Source organism: Myzus persicae, unplaced genomic scaffold, assembly GCF_001856785.1.
Source record: "Myzus persicae strain clone G006 unplaced genomic scaffold, MPER_G0061.0, whole genome shotgun sequence".
Classification (NCBI taxonomy): domain Eukaryota; kingdom Metazoa; phylum Arthropoda; class Insecta; order Hemiptera; family Aphididae; genus Myzus; species Myzus persicae.
This window is the reverse complement of record NW_019100575.1, coordinates 23981-40739: the sequence shown is the minus strand read 5'-3', so window position 1 is coordinate 40739 and position 16759 is coordinate 23981. Positions and strand designations below refer to the sequence as shown.

The 16759-nt window shown below is 28.5% G+C and overlaps 3 protein-coding genes across 7 annotated transcripts; 1 reads left to right on the top strand and 2 right to left on the bottom strand.

The window, feature by feature from the left end:
* Positions 1-1202: 1202 nt before the first annotated feature.
* Positions 1203-4348, bottom strand: LOC111033960 (protein AF-10-like). Its single transcript, XM_022314943.1, is given in 3 exon segments — positions 1203-2186; positions 2188-3523; positions 4007-4348. Coding segments are annotated over 3 exon segments (1908 nt in total). The 5' UTR covers positions 4014-4348; the 3' UTR covers positions 1203-1621.
* Positions 4349-4492: 144 nt separating this feature from the next.
* Positions 4493-10867, top strand: LOC111033969 (E3 ubiquitin-protein ligase KCMF1-like). Of its 3 annotated transcripts, XM_022314967.1 has the most exons (8): positions 4493-4843; positions 7144-7451; positions 8000-8125; positions 8544-8650; positions 8905-9088; positions 9212-9426; positions 10124-10301; positions 10430-10867. In XM_022314967.1, exons 1-8 carry the CDS (start codon positions 4828-4830, stop codon positions 10454-10456), a joined length of 1161 nt encoding a protein of 386 aa, XP_022170659.1. In that variant the 5' UTR covers positions 4493-4827; the 3' UTR covers positions 10457-10867. The 3 variants fall into 3 exon arrangements, with proteins under 3 accessions (XP_022170659.1, XP_022170652.1, XP_022170644.1); XM_022314960.1 differs by having other exon boundaries at positions 4495-4843; positions 8544-8635; positions 10124-10867; XM_022314952.1 differs by having other exon boundaries at positions 4499-4843; positions 10124-10867.
* Positions 10868-11882: 1015 nt separating this feature from the next.
* LOC111034003 (isopentenyl-diphosphate Delta-isomerase 1-like) lies at positions 11883-16631 on the bottom strand. Of its 3 annotated transcripts, none has more exons than XM_022315014.1 (3): positions 16380-16631; positions 12492-12944; positions 11883-12432 (listed from the first exon to the last, which is right to left on the bottom strand). In XM_022315014.1, the coding sequence occupies exons 2-3, from the start codon at positions 12932-12934 to the stop codon at positions 12162-12164; spliced, it is 714 nt and encodes a 237-aa protein (XP_022170706.1). In that variant the 5' UTR covers positions 12935-12944; positions 16380-16631; the 3' UTR covers positions 11883-12161. The 3 variants fall into 3 exon arrangements, with proteins under 3 accessions (XP_022170706.1, XP_022170722.1, XP_022170713.1); XM_022315030.1 differs by lacking the exon at positions 16380-16631 and adding an exon at positions 13543-13646; XM_022315021.1 differs by lacking the exon at positions 16380-16631 and adding an exon at positions 13369-13487.
* Between the last annotated feature and the right edge of the window lie 128 nt (positions 16632-16759).

The following is a 16759-nucleotide window of genomic DNA, read 5'->3' as shown; positions in this document are numbered from 1 at the left end:
TCAACTTTTGTGTGCGAAAGTCTATCTTCCAAATCAAAACGCAGGAATATAATACATTTTTGAAAAGCTAATTACTGCTTGTGTTTCATAACAACATTTAATACTACCAAAATACACAAATGATATCAAAATAATTTCAATAATTTTTTAAGGCCTCAATCACACCGAGAAAAATTGTTTTAGGTACTATGAACATTGAACATATTATGTTCCTGACTCGTAAATTCTTTTCAAACTGATTACAAAATATTGGTCACTGTGACCAAAAAAAGGTTTGTCTCCCCCTGGTAAGAATGTATCTGGATTTGACAGTTGCAATTTACAATTTAATAAGCAGTTGTCATATCCTCCAAATAATCCTGGGTATTTTTTTTAGGTAGGTACCAGTTTACTTAGGTAAAAAGAGCCGATAAGTCATTTTTTTGGAAAATCAGAAAACATTTTTATCGATTCTATCATAAAAATTGCTGTGACTGGTGCTTTACCTATGTTTTGTGTCTATTTTATTTTATTTTTTTAAGAAGGTGGTTGGTCAAAAAAATAATACCTACACCTAAACAGAAGGCTGAGGATGCCTAGCACTATATAATATTTGGTTTTTACTTTTATAGTACCTTACTTTGATGGTCCTGGCAAAACTCCTATTTGTATGTATTAGTTTGTATCGATTATTATGACGTCCTTATATACTACTATACAGATGTTATAACAGTTAGTATTGATTTTATTGGAAAAATTCTTCATCTATAATGGCTATATTAAACTTCTAACAGGTAATATTATAACAACCAATAATACTAAATACTTAAAACAAATTTTAAAGAAATCGAAAAAAAAACTACTGCATGATTTTTATACTAACTAAGATCACAGGTTTTTTTAATACAATGTTTATTTATTTTTAAAATAATAAAACAACATTTTCATTTAATTTTTTGTATTTATTGAAGTCAATTTAGTGATAGAAATATGACACATTGTTTTTAATTTTTAATACAAAATTATGTTTGCATATCAATATACATATGACCAAATTTTTAAATTTTATTTTATCATTTCAGTTATAATGACTAACTTTGAAAGTCATTATAAAAATAAAATGGTCAGCATACAGTTAGAATTGAATTTCAAGTATTCAAATCAAATCTAAATTTCATGGTGATAAAAATTTATATTTTTACAATTTTAGTAAGAAAAAGGAATTAATCATTCTGCTTTTTATTATAATTATAATTTTTTTTCATAAATTACTACTTGAATTGGTTTTCACTAACTGAACTTGCATTTAGTATTCAGATTAGTTTTGTATACATGCGTTTATGTACTAGTACCTACGATATGATTTGGTTTAAAATTACTAGTATTCAAACACCTCTAATTATAATATATACAAAAGAAAATTCATTATAATAAAATAATTAAGTTTAAATTCAATCTTGTAGTTTAATACGAATACATTATAATATTGGAAATTTAACAGTAGTTAATTAAATCAATGAACACAATTATTTGAGTTGTTAAATTTAAAAATATTTATTCCAACTTAAGTCTAGGGAAAATACTTTAGCAAATAATCGGTCATTGTCGATATACATTCTGTACATAGACATTTAGCATGGTCTCAGCTCTGCTTAGGCAGATTGTCCATTCCCTTTTGGTGTCTGGATGTTGGTATGTTTGGTGTTTCCTGTATGGTTTGATACATTGGATTTGATGTTTGGTTATGGTTTCTATTATGTTGGTTCCAAGCTTCATGTCCAATACCTCCTCTAACAATAACTTGGGATTGAGCTGCAAGATTAGGCGAATAGCGTTGGTGTTGCTGTGGATGTCTGGAAGAAGGTATAGCATAATTTTGATGATACCTATGTTGCTGGAGAATCTGATTATCCATGGACGGCAAATAGTTATATCTTGGGGGTAATGATGTTTCAACATGATTAGGAGGGGCTGGTGTAACTTGGTTTATCATATTTTGTGGAACCAATGGAATAGCTAGTCTGGCATTAACAGCTAATAAATGGTCTCTACGTCTAGTAAATGTAGCCAATTCTTTTTCTAAATCTATGTTTTCATTCTTCAGCTGATACAAACATGATAGTAATGATGCTACATCAAAATGTTGTGCTTGTTCCATTAACAATGAACCTCCTTGTTCCCATTGTCGTTCAAGTAGATCTTCTAAACTGAGAACTATTTCCAATCCCATTAGTGAACCATTCGGGGCCAGAAGCATTTGACTGAGGAGCATCGGTAGGAGGCTTTTGAACATGGCGATATAACTGGGGACCCATTAACAAAGGTGGTCGATTTGTAGGTGTATTATTTTCATTGAACTGTTTATGTGTCTTAATTTCTTCATTCAATGTATCGGTCATTTGTTGAGCCATGGTGGAATTAGGATTTAAAGCATTTCCTAACATGTGTGGAGCATCAACACTGGATTCAAAATACTTTTGGTCGTTAGCTTCTTTATTTTTAGCAGTGATAGAGTTGGATACATTCATCATGTTTGGATCTTTAATCCATGTATTTGTCATGTTAACTGGAGGGATATTTGGATCCATACAAGATAAATTTGGTTCTTCAATAATTTTTAAACCATCAGACTGTAATTCATCATTAACCATACAAACTTCCATTGAACTATCAATATTTTCACATTTAATCTCTTTTTCAGATTGTGCATCATTCGGATACTGTTTAATACTTCCCACTGACACACTTTCCATTTTACCTTTTAGTTGGCGAGTAGAGGATTGAGAATGATTTGGAGGAGTACTTGGTTTATCTTTAGATTCTTCATAAGTACTAAATGATGTCGGCTTTTTTTTTGATTTGGCTTGACCGTCATTGTCAATGTTTTCATGAGTAAATTCATCTAATGATATTTCAGATGCATTTTGAGGTCGATATGGGGCAATGTGCTTTATTTTTAAATTGTTATTTTTCTTAAGTTTTGAATAATGGTGTTTACAATATCCAACATACTGTACATTACGCCCGTGGTTTCCTGCTTCTTCACACAACAATCCGACATTTTGTGCACAAGTTACATGGAATCCTAATTTACAGCCTCCTTTTTTACAAGTCATGCAAGCTCCATAAACTGAAACTTTAGGTTCTCTATTCTTTTCTTCGCAAATATAGCAAATTTTTTTGAACCTATCAGGTGGTATTTCACTCAACTTTATTGGTTCCATTATGTGAACATCAATAAACGTCACTTCAGGTATAAACAAAGCACATACAACATGAGCCCAGTTCCCATTTTCTGTTGGTTTAAGAGCGCCATCTTTAGATGGACATAATTCACAAATCACTTTAGCACTTGGATTTTTTTTAAGAGCTACACACTTATTACAGTACCATGATCCTTTTGGTATTACTCGAATTCCATAGCAAGCTTTGTGTACAGCAACATTACAATTACGACCATCGCAGTATACTAAAGGGTTATCGTCAAACGCTTTATCTTCACTACATACACTACAGTTTCCCAACATTTCTTTCATTGCTTTACCTAGAAAAAATAAATTAAATTTTAGTCCGTTTTTTTATAAAATAGGAATACATATAAATCATGAAACATGCAGAAAATAAAGTCTTACCCAATTAATGGATCAAATACATTCAATTTATTTTGAAATAAAAAACCTGGAAATGCATATTTAAATTGCACTAGAATAAAGAACTAGTTCCTATTTGATTATTACATTGATGTACGGTGTAATAATATACCCCGTAGTCCATATTACAGACATATTTTATTTCATATATTAATACTGAAATACTAAATAGGTACCATTAGGCATTTACTATATTTTTCGTAACATCAGACATACCGACTGTATATTACGTAAAATATCAACACACATATAATATCTGTTATCACCTAATAATCAATAATACTTTATACTCTATCAACTACGTAGGATAGGCATCATAGTAGCACAGAATTCTGTGATAGTAGTACAACAATAATCAAATAGTAAACAATACTCACGACTCATAAGAAAAATTGCTGGTTACACGCCAGTTGTACATAATAACAAAGAAAGTCTGTCGTTCGTTGGGTCATAAACAAAACGTAAACTTCTACTCTTAGAACTGGTTGATGAAACAAAACACGATAGAAAAGAAATTCAAATATTCGAACAATACTGAAGACGACGCACGAACGAATCGCCAACGAAAAGCTTGTGACAAAAAGGGAAATAATAAATACTGAGTAAATGTTAGTAAAACTGTTTATTATCAGCAGCCGTCTACGGGCCACACTATGACTATATAGACAGCGGCCGCGGCGGCCGGCGGACCGTCCTGCACTCGCTAGTCTCGGTAGGCACACCCGCACTCCTGGAGTGCGTTCAGAAACGTTATGTAACCTGTGCGCTGGTAGTTGACCTCAACCACCGAAACGCGGTTACTGACGTGCGACGGATCTGGTATCTACCGCAAGTTTACGTTCCGTGTTGTCTGTCGTTTCTTCCATGTACAATCGTTGGCCATCCCGTCGTAATCGGCTGTCGTGAAGTTGCAAAAAAAAAATTGAACGGGGATAAAGGAAAAAACGAACTATCATCCGTCTTGTTTTAATTTTAATTTATTATTATTTTTTTTCCCCCATCTCATGAGTTGAAAATTTGATCCGTAAATCGGCCGATGCCCGATTGTGTTTCAATCACAAGCTCGAACTCTGTGGGACGCTCGCACAATCGGTCGCATTAAATTGCCAGGAACGCGTGTGGTGTACATTATACGAAATAAATTGTTAATGACCAGAATACATCGCGAGACGACGACGGTAAAGACGGAATCCGTGAAATGTCACGTCATGAAGGTAAACATACTACGATTCTGTTATTTGCTTTTCGTAAAATCACCACTTTTTCCGTCCATGTTCCACAAACATCTCACGACTCATGGGTACTCTCCAGAACGAACGTGAATTAGATCATTATCATTTATAAAATTCCTCTGTGGGGTTCACTAATCTGAGTCCAAGTATTATGTTTAACACTAGTGTTGTCAATGATAAGTAGACTGTAGGATTGTCTGACATTGAATTACCCCGTTGTTTTTGATCTCGAAATGTGTAGTAGAGTACACGATATGCTAATGTTTTGTGCTGTTAAATGTAGTATGATCAGGTGTATCAAGATTATCTGTAGCTTTGTTAGTCATAACTGAGCAGTTATTATCTTATAGTTGTACATTAGGAATGTGATTAAAATGTATTTTTACAAATAGTGTTTAGATATCATCAGGTATTAACATAGTAGGTAGTTACATAATTTACTATCAAAAATATGGTAAAATTAATATTTTGCTAAGTTAGAATAATGTTGTCACACCAACATCTAAATCTTATTGTATCTCATCGACATAGGTATACCTATTATATACCTGTGTTTGATACATTTATTTTCAATAAAATACTATGAATAATAAATGTACCTATTTAATAATTATTTTACATTTCAATTTGTGCAATATCCATTGGAATCCAGATCTATGTCTAAATTTGTTACCCGAGCAGAACATTTTTTCACTAGTCATACGTCATACACTAAAAGACAGTATTGAATGTATTTAATAACAACATTTTAATGTAACTCAATAATCAATATCTAAAGAATGAGAAGTTAAATACCTACTAGGTAATTTAATATAAATTTGTATAGATACCCACATCTATTTTGATTTTAGTTTATAATTCAAAAATTAACAATTGTTTCAAATATAACCAATTAAAAATTACTTGAATAATCATGTATTATGTACCTAGGTACGTATTTAATTATTTTTAATTGTCATTACCTACATTTTTTATTAATTTGATTCTAACTTAAATAGCTGCAACATGAATATTTATTTTGTCTGTTGTGTGCTTAATACAACTGTTTAGTTCACTTTAAGGTAATGATCTACTACCTTTACGATTTAGAGAAAATAATATTCCTATGCTATGTGTATCTTTTCATATTTTGATAAGTCTTTAAGAGGATGTGGTGGCCTTGTGTGTTGTCTGTCTTGTAAACATACAATATACTAAATTTGTTTTTAGCAGTGTTCATTTGTCTTGTTGGTTTTAATATTTTAGTAGATTTACCTTTCATCCAATGAAATGGTTAGAATCTGTGTTTACTTGTTGATTTTGTCTTTATATTTGAATTTTAAAGCCAGTAAAATGAAATAAATAAATATGTAAAATATTACAATTTAAAAATTCTCACAGTTAAAATTAAAATAATGAGAAAAAACCATTCATTTTGCAGGGTGGTAGTGTGATACTATTTTGGATTTTTTGACACAATATATAAAATAATACAAAATACAAACATAACACAACATTATATAAATATAAATATTTACTTATCAAAATTCAATAATTTCTTTAATTTATATAATAGATAACACAATAGATGTGTTGTCTTAAAAATTAATTTTAATGATCAACTAGAACAATAGTTAAGATTCTTATTTAGAATATTTTCAAATTAATTATTTTTATTCTCATTCATTTAACATGCTTCACTAAGGTATCTCATCAGTAGAGTATTTGTTGACTCACACATTTATTTTTTACAATTTAAAATTTAACAGATGTTTACTCCATTCTATATAATTTCATTATTCCATAACATTCTGTATTACTTATAGTTAGTAGTAATTTTGTCTCAAAAAACGAGTTGATTGATCATTCCTAAACATCTTATATAAATTGCAAATTAACAATATTATAACACTAATACAATATAGTTGCATACAATTGATCAATTGAATGGACCAATCATATTTAAGGGGCAATTAGCTTACTATTGATTCATTAAATGTTTAGTGGTTGTTCAGCATTAATAAATCCTTGTCTAACTGTTCAACAAAATAATGTCAATAAATGACTCACGTGGTTATTATACTAACAAATTAAGAAGTTGAAGTTTAGAATGCTAGCAACAAATATAGATTGCATAAGTTTTGCTTGACAGCTGTCATTAAACATTAATTTAACTGATCCTAGAACATCCTAGAAACCCTAGAAAAATATTTCTTTTAAATAAAATAATTTTAATTTTTTAATATTATGTCTAAAATAGTAATTACGTACCATTTATATGAAATTATGTGTTTTTATTACAGGTGTTAGCTGTGATGCATGTATGAGAGGAAACTTTAAAGGACGCCGTTTCAAATGTTTAAAATGCTATGACTATGATCTATGTGCGAACTGTTACGAAGCAGGCGCAACTACACCACGCCATTCAGTTGATCACCCAATGCAGTGTATTTTAACACGTGCTGACTTTGAGTTGTACTATGGTGGTGAATCATTGGCATCTGATCAGCCACAAGCATTCACATGTCCTTTTTGTGGACGTATGGGTCTTACAGAAGTGGTGCTAACAGAACATGTCTCAGCTGAACACCCAGATTCTACTACTGAAGTTGTTAGTATACCTCTTATAAAGTAAATTCTTTAGCTTGTTTAAATAGGGTCTTAAAATGGCACTACACCCTGGCCTGGTTCTTTGTTCTTTTATGTACAGATTTAGTAAATAAAAAACATTTTACATGAATGGTAAATAATACTTTTTATTTTAAAATTTAAAATATGGTTTAATTATATCAAATAGTCATTTTATTATGAATAAGTATAAATATTTTATTTTCTTAATATTGTTTTTGGACGTAAAAAAGTGTTAGCTATATACTAAATGTATATATTTTTTTCAATGAATAATAATGTTGATAAAAAATGTTTGTAAAGAACATAAATAGTCTACAAAAGATACATACTAAATTGTGAAAACAGCCTTTGATGATGGACACGTTTTTAAAGTATGGTTAAATGTCATAATTTTGTCTCTTAGTAAAGTAAAAAGTGTGTTAATATAATGACATGTATTATACTGTTTATCATAAATTATGAATTATACAATTATTGTATTGTTATGTTGTGTTAATACAAATTAGTTATTTATTATATTTAATTTAGGTGTGTCCAGTTTGTGCAGCACACCCAGGAGGTGATCCAAATTTGTTAACTGATGATTTTTCAGTTCATTTACAAATGCAACATCGTGCCAGTCCAAGTGTTCCAAGAGATTTAATTTCATTTTTAATATCCTTTTTATTTTTTAATTTTATTATCTTTTAATAACAACGTATGATTGTGATGTATGCTTTAAAAAAAATCATAATTGTTCAATAAGTTGCATCGTCTTTACTAGAAGATTATAAACAATGCATAATATTAAAATTATGAGGTGATTTAGAGGTAGTGATTAAGGCTATAGAAATTAATGTCAAAGGGAAGAGAGCGAGAGGAAACCCAAAGAAAAGATGAGTAGACAAAATGGAAAGTGGCATGAAAGTAGCTGGTGTGAGTAAAGACTTTAGAGCAGAGCCCTATGGAGGTGCAATACTAGAGTGGCTGACCATATATTGTTGGGAGTGATAAACATACCAAAAAAAAAATTTTTATTTAACTGCTTAATCTAATTATTTTTTCTATGTTTTTCCTTAATTAAACCTATCACGACGAACCTGTTGCAAGACATTCTGTTCGGCGTATACCACAGTCCGCTAGAGGTATGGGAAGTACAAGGGTTCGAAGAGCAATCAATTTCAGGTACCGGGCAGCAAAGTACGGACAATTTAATTATATTTATTCAAACAGTAGTCTTTTATGGCTTGAAATTTAAAAATAAAATAAAGAAATACATTTTTTATTAGTTTGGCTAATGCATTTGTGTCTAATTGCTATAGATATTTTTGTATCATTATTATTTGCTATTTTTGAATTACATATATTAAATTGTTGATGCTTAAAAAACAGTTATTCATGTTTTTAATATTTTTCAAATAAATAGTTATTAATATTCTTCAAATGCATTCTAGCGGTGGAACGAGAGATGGTTCGGATCCAATTGCTGAGCTATTATCACAGTTAAGTGGAGTTCGTAGAGCACAATCAAATAGTGTGCCTGGATCGTCAGCAAGCAGCTCACAAGGCACTCATAATGTTTCTTCGCAGCTGCAACAGTTGCAGATGCAGCTGCAGCTTGAAAGACAACAAGTCAGGGTATTGTATATTAGTAATAATTTCAATTTTTGTTGCATAAAAAGTTTCATTTTAAAGTTTTGATAATTTACGTAATGTGTACAAAATTACAACAGTTTTATAAAAAATATTTTATGGTTATAGGCTGCTAGACAACAATTAGAACGTTTACCTCGTCGCCAAGGACATGGCTCATCTGCAGCAGCAGCTGCATCATTAGCTAACAATAATATAGTTGGATCTGGAGCACCAACACAAGCTGCTGGTACATCATCAAACTTACTTAGTATTCAAGTTGTAGATTCAAACTCTAACCAAAATCAGTCTGCACGTAATAGTTCATCACAATTTCTAATCAAGTATGTATTAAGTAATATTTTTGAAAGTTAAAACTATATAAAAGATTTAAGAATTTTTAATAAGATCTTAAGATTTCCCTATAAATTTTAATTAAATGTTTATTGGGATCCAAATTTTGAAGGAAATATTAGGATAAATCATAAGCATCGATGTCAAATATTATTTTGTATTTTAATATTAAAAAAATTGTAAGAAACTATACATTTTTGGACTTATACGCTTCTGTGTGAGTGAAAACCATAATTTGCCGCTTAAATATGTCTTAGGAAGATAGGCAGGTGAGGAGGACTCCTGTAATGAGTGGTTGCATTTATAACAATATTGTAAAATCAAAAGATTCTTGTTCACTTGTACCATTTAGTTTGGTAACACCCGACTAGCTGAGCTTATGACTGCTGAAACTACTTACATACTCTTTTTATTAGGTTTATAGATGCCACTCCATAAACCTATAGATATAAATTCGTAAAGACACCAACCAAATTGATCTACAATATAGCTGAGGACATAATTTGTGAAATATCGTTTTTACTATTTTGATATCAATCATACAAAAAATGTTCTTATTGTTTCAAAATTCATTATTTTTATGTTTTTCAAACTTGAATAACTTTTTTGTTAAAAATCTTATGTAATATTTTAGTTCAAATAATTTTTAGAAATATTCACACGTGATTGCTTTTTTTTTTCTTATAGATATATTGATGCTCCACTAAATGAATCTGAACAGCAGAAATTGGAAATAGATCGTGCTGACCGTAGTTTCTTTATGCAAGAATTATTGTTATCTATGTTAACTCCAAATGGAGCCATGCCAGCAACAATAACTGCCAAAAAAGACCAGTCGCCATTAGCCACAGTAGCTCAACCTCAGGTATCGCAAGCATTAGCTAAGACGATAGTACCAGACACCAAACAACGACAGTCTAACAGTAGACCATCGCCACCTCCTCCACAACAACCACAGCAATCAGCTAACCATGTAATTGGTGTTCCTCACAGATATTCTTCTCCGCCCAGCCGCAATAGGCAAGCTGTCATGCAATCACAAATTCCACAGCCAGCAGCCAATGTTAGAAAACAGCCTAAAGTCTCTGATCCATCACCATCACATTGAACTAATTGGTAAAATCCGGTTGCTGCTTAACAAATTCAACATGAAATGTCTAGTCGTGTACTGGTGTTGTAACACTTAAAATTAAAGTAAAATATTTAGGATGATTTTTTTCAATAGATTTCAGTTTAGTTATATGCATATGAAAACAAATATTAAAGATAACTAATTCAAAACGGTATGTTATATATATATATATATTTTTGTGTATTAAAAAAAAGAAAAACCAAAAAAATATACTGGTCTTTAAATAATTTAACATTGATTTATCGCTTAAGTTATTAAACTAATCGCTTGAATTCATTCGTCTGGAGTTATAAACGCGGTATTTCTCTATTGTGATATTGGAATTAATAATTATATTTTGTTAAGAACAAAATTGAAAATAAAGTTGATAAACTTAGTAAATATATTGTAAATATGTCTAGCCATTGTTAATTTTCTTTTGAAATTAAAAATTATATAAATATGTATTCAGTAATGTTTGTTCATTGTTTTTTTTTAAATAAATTTACTTCAACTTTTATATATTTTTGAGTATATAATCACTTCTTTTTAACAATTCTCAACAATGGACTTCATTTAATCCCTTTTTTTTACTATTTTTATGGGAAATAATAACAATGACTTGATTCATAGTTAAAACAAATTTTTTCATTAAGAAACATACTGAGTAGGAATATTATTATAAAATGTATACATAATTACATATACTATCATAATTTAATTTTTATTTAATTACATAATTACATCAATTAGGTTCTGGTAAATGTTATTGTTTGTTTTTCATCACTTCTAAAATCTGTGTAAAAATGAACATTATCGTTTTATTTTATTTTTAATTATTATTCTTTGTTACGTTAACTATTTATATAATTTTATTTTATTTTTGCTTTCTACACTTAATATAACTATTTATTTGTATTCAAACACTTAAAAATTTTTAATTAACATCATTCTATAATAAATTACACAAATAAACCATATTTGAGTTATGAATGTTTATTAACAATAAAAAAGGGTTGATATATTTAAAATATATCGTACAATGATATACCAAAATAATTTATTTATATTTTTATCAAAAATGTGATTCCCTAAAAATATACAATGTTAAGCTTAAGAAGCTTAAAACATAGGTATTTATTATGATAAGTAACATCTTAAATAAGTATAAAATGCTATAAAATCAATAAGAGAGTAAAATACAATATACTCTTCAAAGAAAACAAAACATTTTTTTCGTAACAATATTTAAAATTTATTTATTTTTACTAATTATATAATAAGTAACAACACACAAATATATATAAATGATAAAAACTGTTGTAATATAAAATTTTGAACATTGACCCGTATTTTTTTCAAACCAAATGTTTTAATAAAATTTCCGAATATTAAAAATTAGATTTTTTTTATTTATTATATTTACATTGGAGAAATTTCATAATGAGTTGAAAAATAGAATAGCAAATTTATGTATTTAATTTGTAAACAATAGTGTCATAACACACAATATAATTAAATTAATAACAATTTTAATCTAATTTCCACACTATAAGCAGTACAAATGTTTATAGAGTCCCAATATTAATTCATTTTCCCGCAGTAAAAGACTGTTTAATAGCTAATAATTTTTTTATGATTCATGACTTTCTCCAGAGATCTTAAATTGTCCCACCAGTTTGTCAATTCGTTTTGTGCAATTAGATTAAACCATGGTGTAATTGGATGTCTTAAGTTCTTTAAGAATTTATTCATTTTTGCTTTGGGAATATACAGGGCTGTACTCACTTCATCTGGATTGGGGTCTAAAGCAACATCTTTGTGTAAAATAAATATGTAATCAATTTCATGTTCGCCCCAGGTCCCGTCTCCTTCGGACATGTACCTAAAAAATGCATCGAGTTAGGCACCAATTTTTGAATGTATTAATTAAGTTATTATTACCTTATTCTGGTTATATATTGCAAGTCCTTAGGTTGACACTGGCTTGTAGGAATTCCTAATTCAAACACAAGTCTGCGACAAGCAGCAGCTTTAGCACCTTCTAAGTCTTTGCGCTCATGTTCAATCTCGTACAGCGGATGGCTGCAGCAAGAATTTGTATAATGATCAGGAAATGTGATCTTGGTTGATGAACGCTGTTGTAATAGTAGTTCATCCTTGGTATTGAACAAAAAGACACTAAATGCACGGTGTAACGGAATTTTTCCGTTAACTAGTCTGTGACAGTCTCGTTTACTGGCAAAGCCGCTCTCTTGGTCATTTTGGTCAACAAGAATACAGCGTTCTTCCAAGGCAGCTTCTTGTACAGGATTTAATGGTTTGGGTACGGTTGACAAAAATCGCCGCAAGGGTAATGTACCCAGTGACTTAAAAATCAACTTCATAATATATAACCTGTTGGTAAATAAATACAAATAAATAAAAATATTATTTAAGTAACGTGAAGTGCTTGTGCGTAATAACAATGTTTGTTCAACTGTGTATAATGATCATTAATAAGTATATTACAATATTTCTACATTTTATTGGTAACATATTCTGAGAAAGAAATCGTTTGCAAATGACACTAGACGATAAACATGGAAGGTTTTTTCATTCTAAATATTTAACACGCAATAATGTAGACTAATTCAATGGACATAATTACTTTAAAATACAATTGTAATTGCTGACAATTATATCAAAGTAATTAATTACTAAAATACTCGTATTATTATATGCGTATTATTTAAATTCACATGTAATTAACAATTTTTATTTTTAGAACAACAAAAATATACCCAAGGTAGATTACTTAAATTTAAACCAAATATTTTACCTATTTGTGACAGCCACGTGCTAAAAACTTTGTAATTACATTTTTACAAATTGTTCAGAAAATACAAAAAACATAAGATGGGTTTTATAGTATCAAATATGACTCTATGGTAGTCACAACATCACTAAAATATTTAATTTAAGAAAAAATTTGATTTTATAATATTTTTTTTACCTTTTGATAAAATGTAATCATGTTGTCAATAGTTTATGGTATGAATTGCATCATTTTTACAAAATAATATAAAATTAAAAGTAAGTACCTCAAAACTAGAATTATGAGTATTATGACATAAATATATTTAATCAAATACAGTGATTAATTATCCGTTGTTTTTTATTTTTCTTGGTAAGAACACTTATTATCATAACGATTTCACGCACAACTGTGAAGTATTTGTTTAAGCACTAGGACATGCTTGTATTTTTCAAGTTTCATCTTGATTTGTCTTTTGTACAAAAGATATAATTTAAATTATGAGGTTATTTTATGTGTGAAGTATCAATTTCCATATGAATGTATTTTAAATTGCATAAAACCGCATTGGCTGTATATTAAACGTCTAATATAGTACGAATATACTAGGTTGATTTTTAATTTTTAAGACTATTTTAAAATGTGCCTAGGACAACAATAATTTATACAGCAGGGTTGGGTAAAAAACGTTTTTTTATAATATTTAACAAAAAACATGTTTTTATTGTTTTTAATTGTTTTTAATTGTTTTAAAACATATTGTGTTTTCTTGATATAAAATATGTTAAAATACAAAATAAAACATGTTTTTTAATATGTTTTTAAACAATTTAAAACAACATGTATATTATAATTATGTGGCAGTGGCATGTAATACAATAAACAACTTTTGTATAACTAAATAAAATACTATTAACAACACCTTTTGGACTTGTTCACACAGACATCAGAAATAGATTAGGTAATGAAAAAGCAGCTAAATTAGTCACCATTTTTAAGTCTCTAAATTAAGAACTATTATTTGTTATAGTCACCATTTTTAAGTCTCTAAATTGAGAACTATTATTTGTTATTTAATATTAATATATAATTTTTTTTTATGCACTAGTCAGAGTAGTCAGACACTAGTATCTTGTATTTTAAAAAGTTAAAATGATTTATGTTTACCATTAAATACAATTGTTCTAATACTATTATAAAGTATAAAAGTTTTAACCAGTGGGCAGTGGCCCTAAATTATATTATGTTATTATGTTATATTATGTTATTATTTGCTATTTATAAAATAATGAATTTTTAATAAAAATGTCAATTTACATATTTATTATTTAATGAGTTTTTAACCCAAATTTTAAAATTAAGATTTAAAAAACATTTTAAAACATGTGTTTTAAAAAACATGTTAAAAACAGTTGTTTTAAACAATTGTTTAAAAACATTTGTATTTTAATAAATGCGTTTTAAAACAAAGTTTTAAACACGTGTTTAAAACAAATCAATTTAAAACATCCAACCCTGTTATACAGTTATGAATTTAGTATATTTTAATATGAATAACAATAATTAGTAAACGAGATAAGTGTTTTATCATTTACAGTTAATACGATTATAACATTAATAACAAAACATTGTAACTTCACTTGAGAGTTTTTTTTTTAACTTTTAGAGTTCTAGGTAAGAGGTTTTGACACATAGCTGAGGTTACATATTTGTTAGTTTAAATCAAACTAAAGTAATATTATTAAACAAACAGTTAAAATTATATTATTGGATATACTATAATATAATATTTTTACAAACAAATTAAATTGTTAAAGTAATTGTGGCAACGTACAGCTTTAGTTACAAAATGTAGTACACATTTTATGGTAATTGGAAAAGAAAAGTAGGTATAGATTATAAATATAGATACTATAGATTATTGATTTATTCTTTTTCTATTGTTATGTAACTTGTTTTTAACAGTACCTACACATAAATGTAATCTTGATTTATTAAGTTATTTGTTGTAAATCTATTTTATACACTATTGTGTAGCAATGTGTGTTCCTATAGCACACCTAATAAATAAATGTCTGCAGGAATTTTGCAGGAACTGAATTTAAATTGAAAACAATAGAAACAATCAAGACTTAATCAAATTAAATAAACATGCTTATATTAAAGCAAAAATATATTTATTTATGTTTCAAAAATGAAACAATATGTTAATATTGATAGATGAAAATAAATATTAGTTTCAAACAAAACCAATAAACATTTGAAATTACGAGCTAATAATTATGACTTAGTACTATAAAATCCACAGTCGATAAATTTGTGCAAATATCTGGATTAGAGTGAAATTTCATATTATCCAACTTGATTTTTTTCAGTTAGTACACCTACCTGTTAAAAATTAAAAGGTACATCTAATTATTTTTACTATATTTTATTTTAAATTACATTGATCTGATTACTGAATAATTATTTAGCAACATCTAGTATAATAAATTAAAAGGCTCATTAAGATATGAAAATTATTTTTAAAAAACTAGAACCATAATTTATTAGTAGTTACACCTATTAACTATTATGTAATGATTGATCCTTGGTCATAAATGATGTGTAGACACTTCAAAAATAGTAATTATGTTGTTTAAATTGTACCTATTTATATAATTATATTGAATATCTACTTACAGACATTAAATGTTTTTAATTCTTTGATTGGGTTAATTTAAAAACTATATCATCAAGTAACTATTAACTAGATATCTATACATCTAGGTATAACCACATTCTAAATAGAAAATACTTTTATTAACTAACAACGTCAAATTATTATTTGACATTTAAATAAACTATTGGAATCTTATGACATACAATTTTACCTAGATAAACCTACAATGTTAGTTAAATCATTTTTATGCCTACCTAGAGGATAGAAAATAACATTAAAAATAAAAAGTAGACCCTACGGCCGTGCTTGAAAATTATAGTTCTTATTGTGTTGTGTATGTCTTACCAAAGAAACAAAATACAAAACATCATACCTCAGAAAAAAAAAATCGAAATCCGTTTGAGAAGAACTTATTGACTGGTGTTGACTGCACACTAGGACGGACGACACTGGTCGTAGGCTCGTAGCATAATAAGCAGAAGACACCGTGAACACGTCTCCGACACTAACGAGAGAATTAGAAATCGTTTATCTTTTTGTTGGAATTTATACCTACGGGGCAATAGGTCAGTAGTGGCACCGTTCCATTACGATTTGATGTAAATAATGTAATATTTCATTTAAAGCATCCGCTTTTTTTATCAATAATCTGCTACCTTATCAATTATGTGATATGACGATATTGTTCGACCAATGCGATGACTTCCCTCTTAAATTTTAATTTTAGGTTAAGATAACAAACTTGGTTCTGTA

Bases quoted from the DNA above. Each gene is read 5' to 3' on its own strand.
- LOC111034003 (XM_022315014.1), bottom strand. From the start codon at position 12,934: ATGAAGTTGATTTTTAAGTCACTGGGTACATTACCCTTGCGGCGATTT. The intron at 12,433-12,491 runs GTAATAATAACT...TGCATTTTTTAG, and splicing joins CAATATATAACCAGAATAAG to GTACATGTCCGAAGGAGACG.
- LOC111033969 (XM_022314952.1), top strand. The intron at 7,452-7,999 runs GTTAGTATACCT...TATTTAATTTAG, and splicing joins CAGATTCTACTACTGAAGTT to GTGTGTCCAGTTTGTGCAGC. The intron at 8,126-8,543 runs ATATCCTTTTTA...TAAACCTATCAC, and splicing joins GAGATTTAATTTCATTTTTA to GACGAACCTGTTGCAAGACA.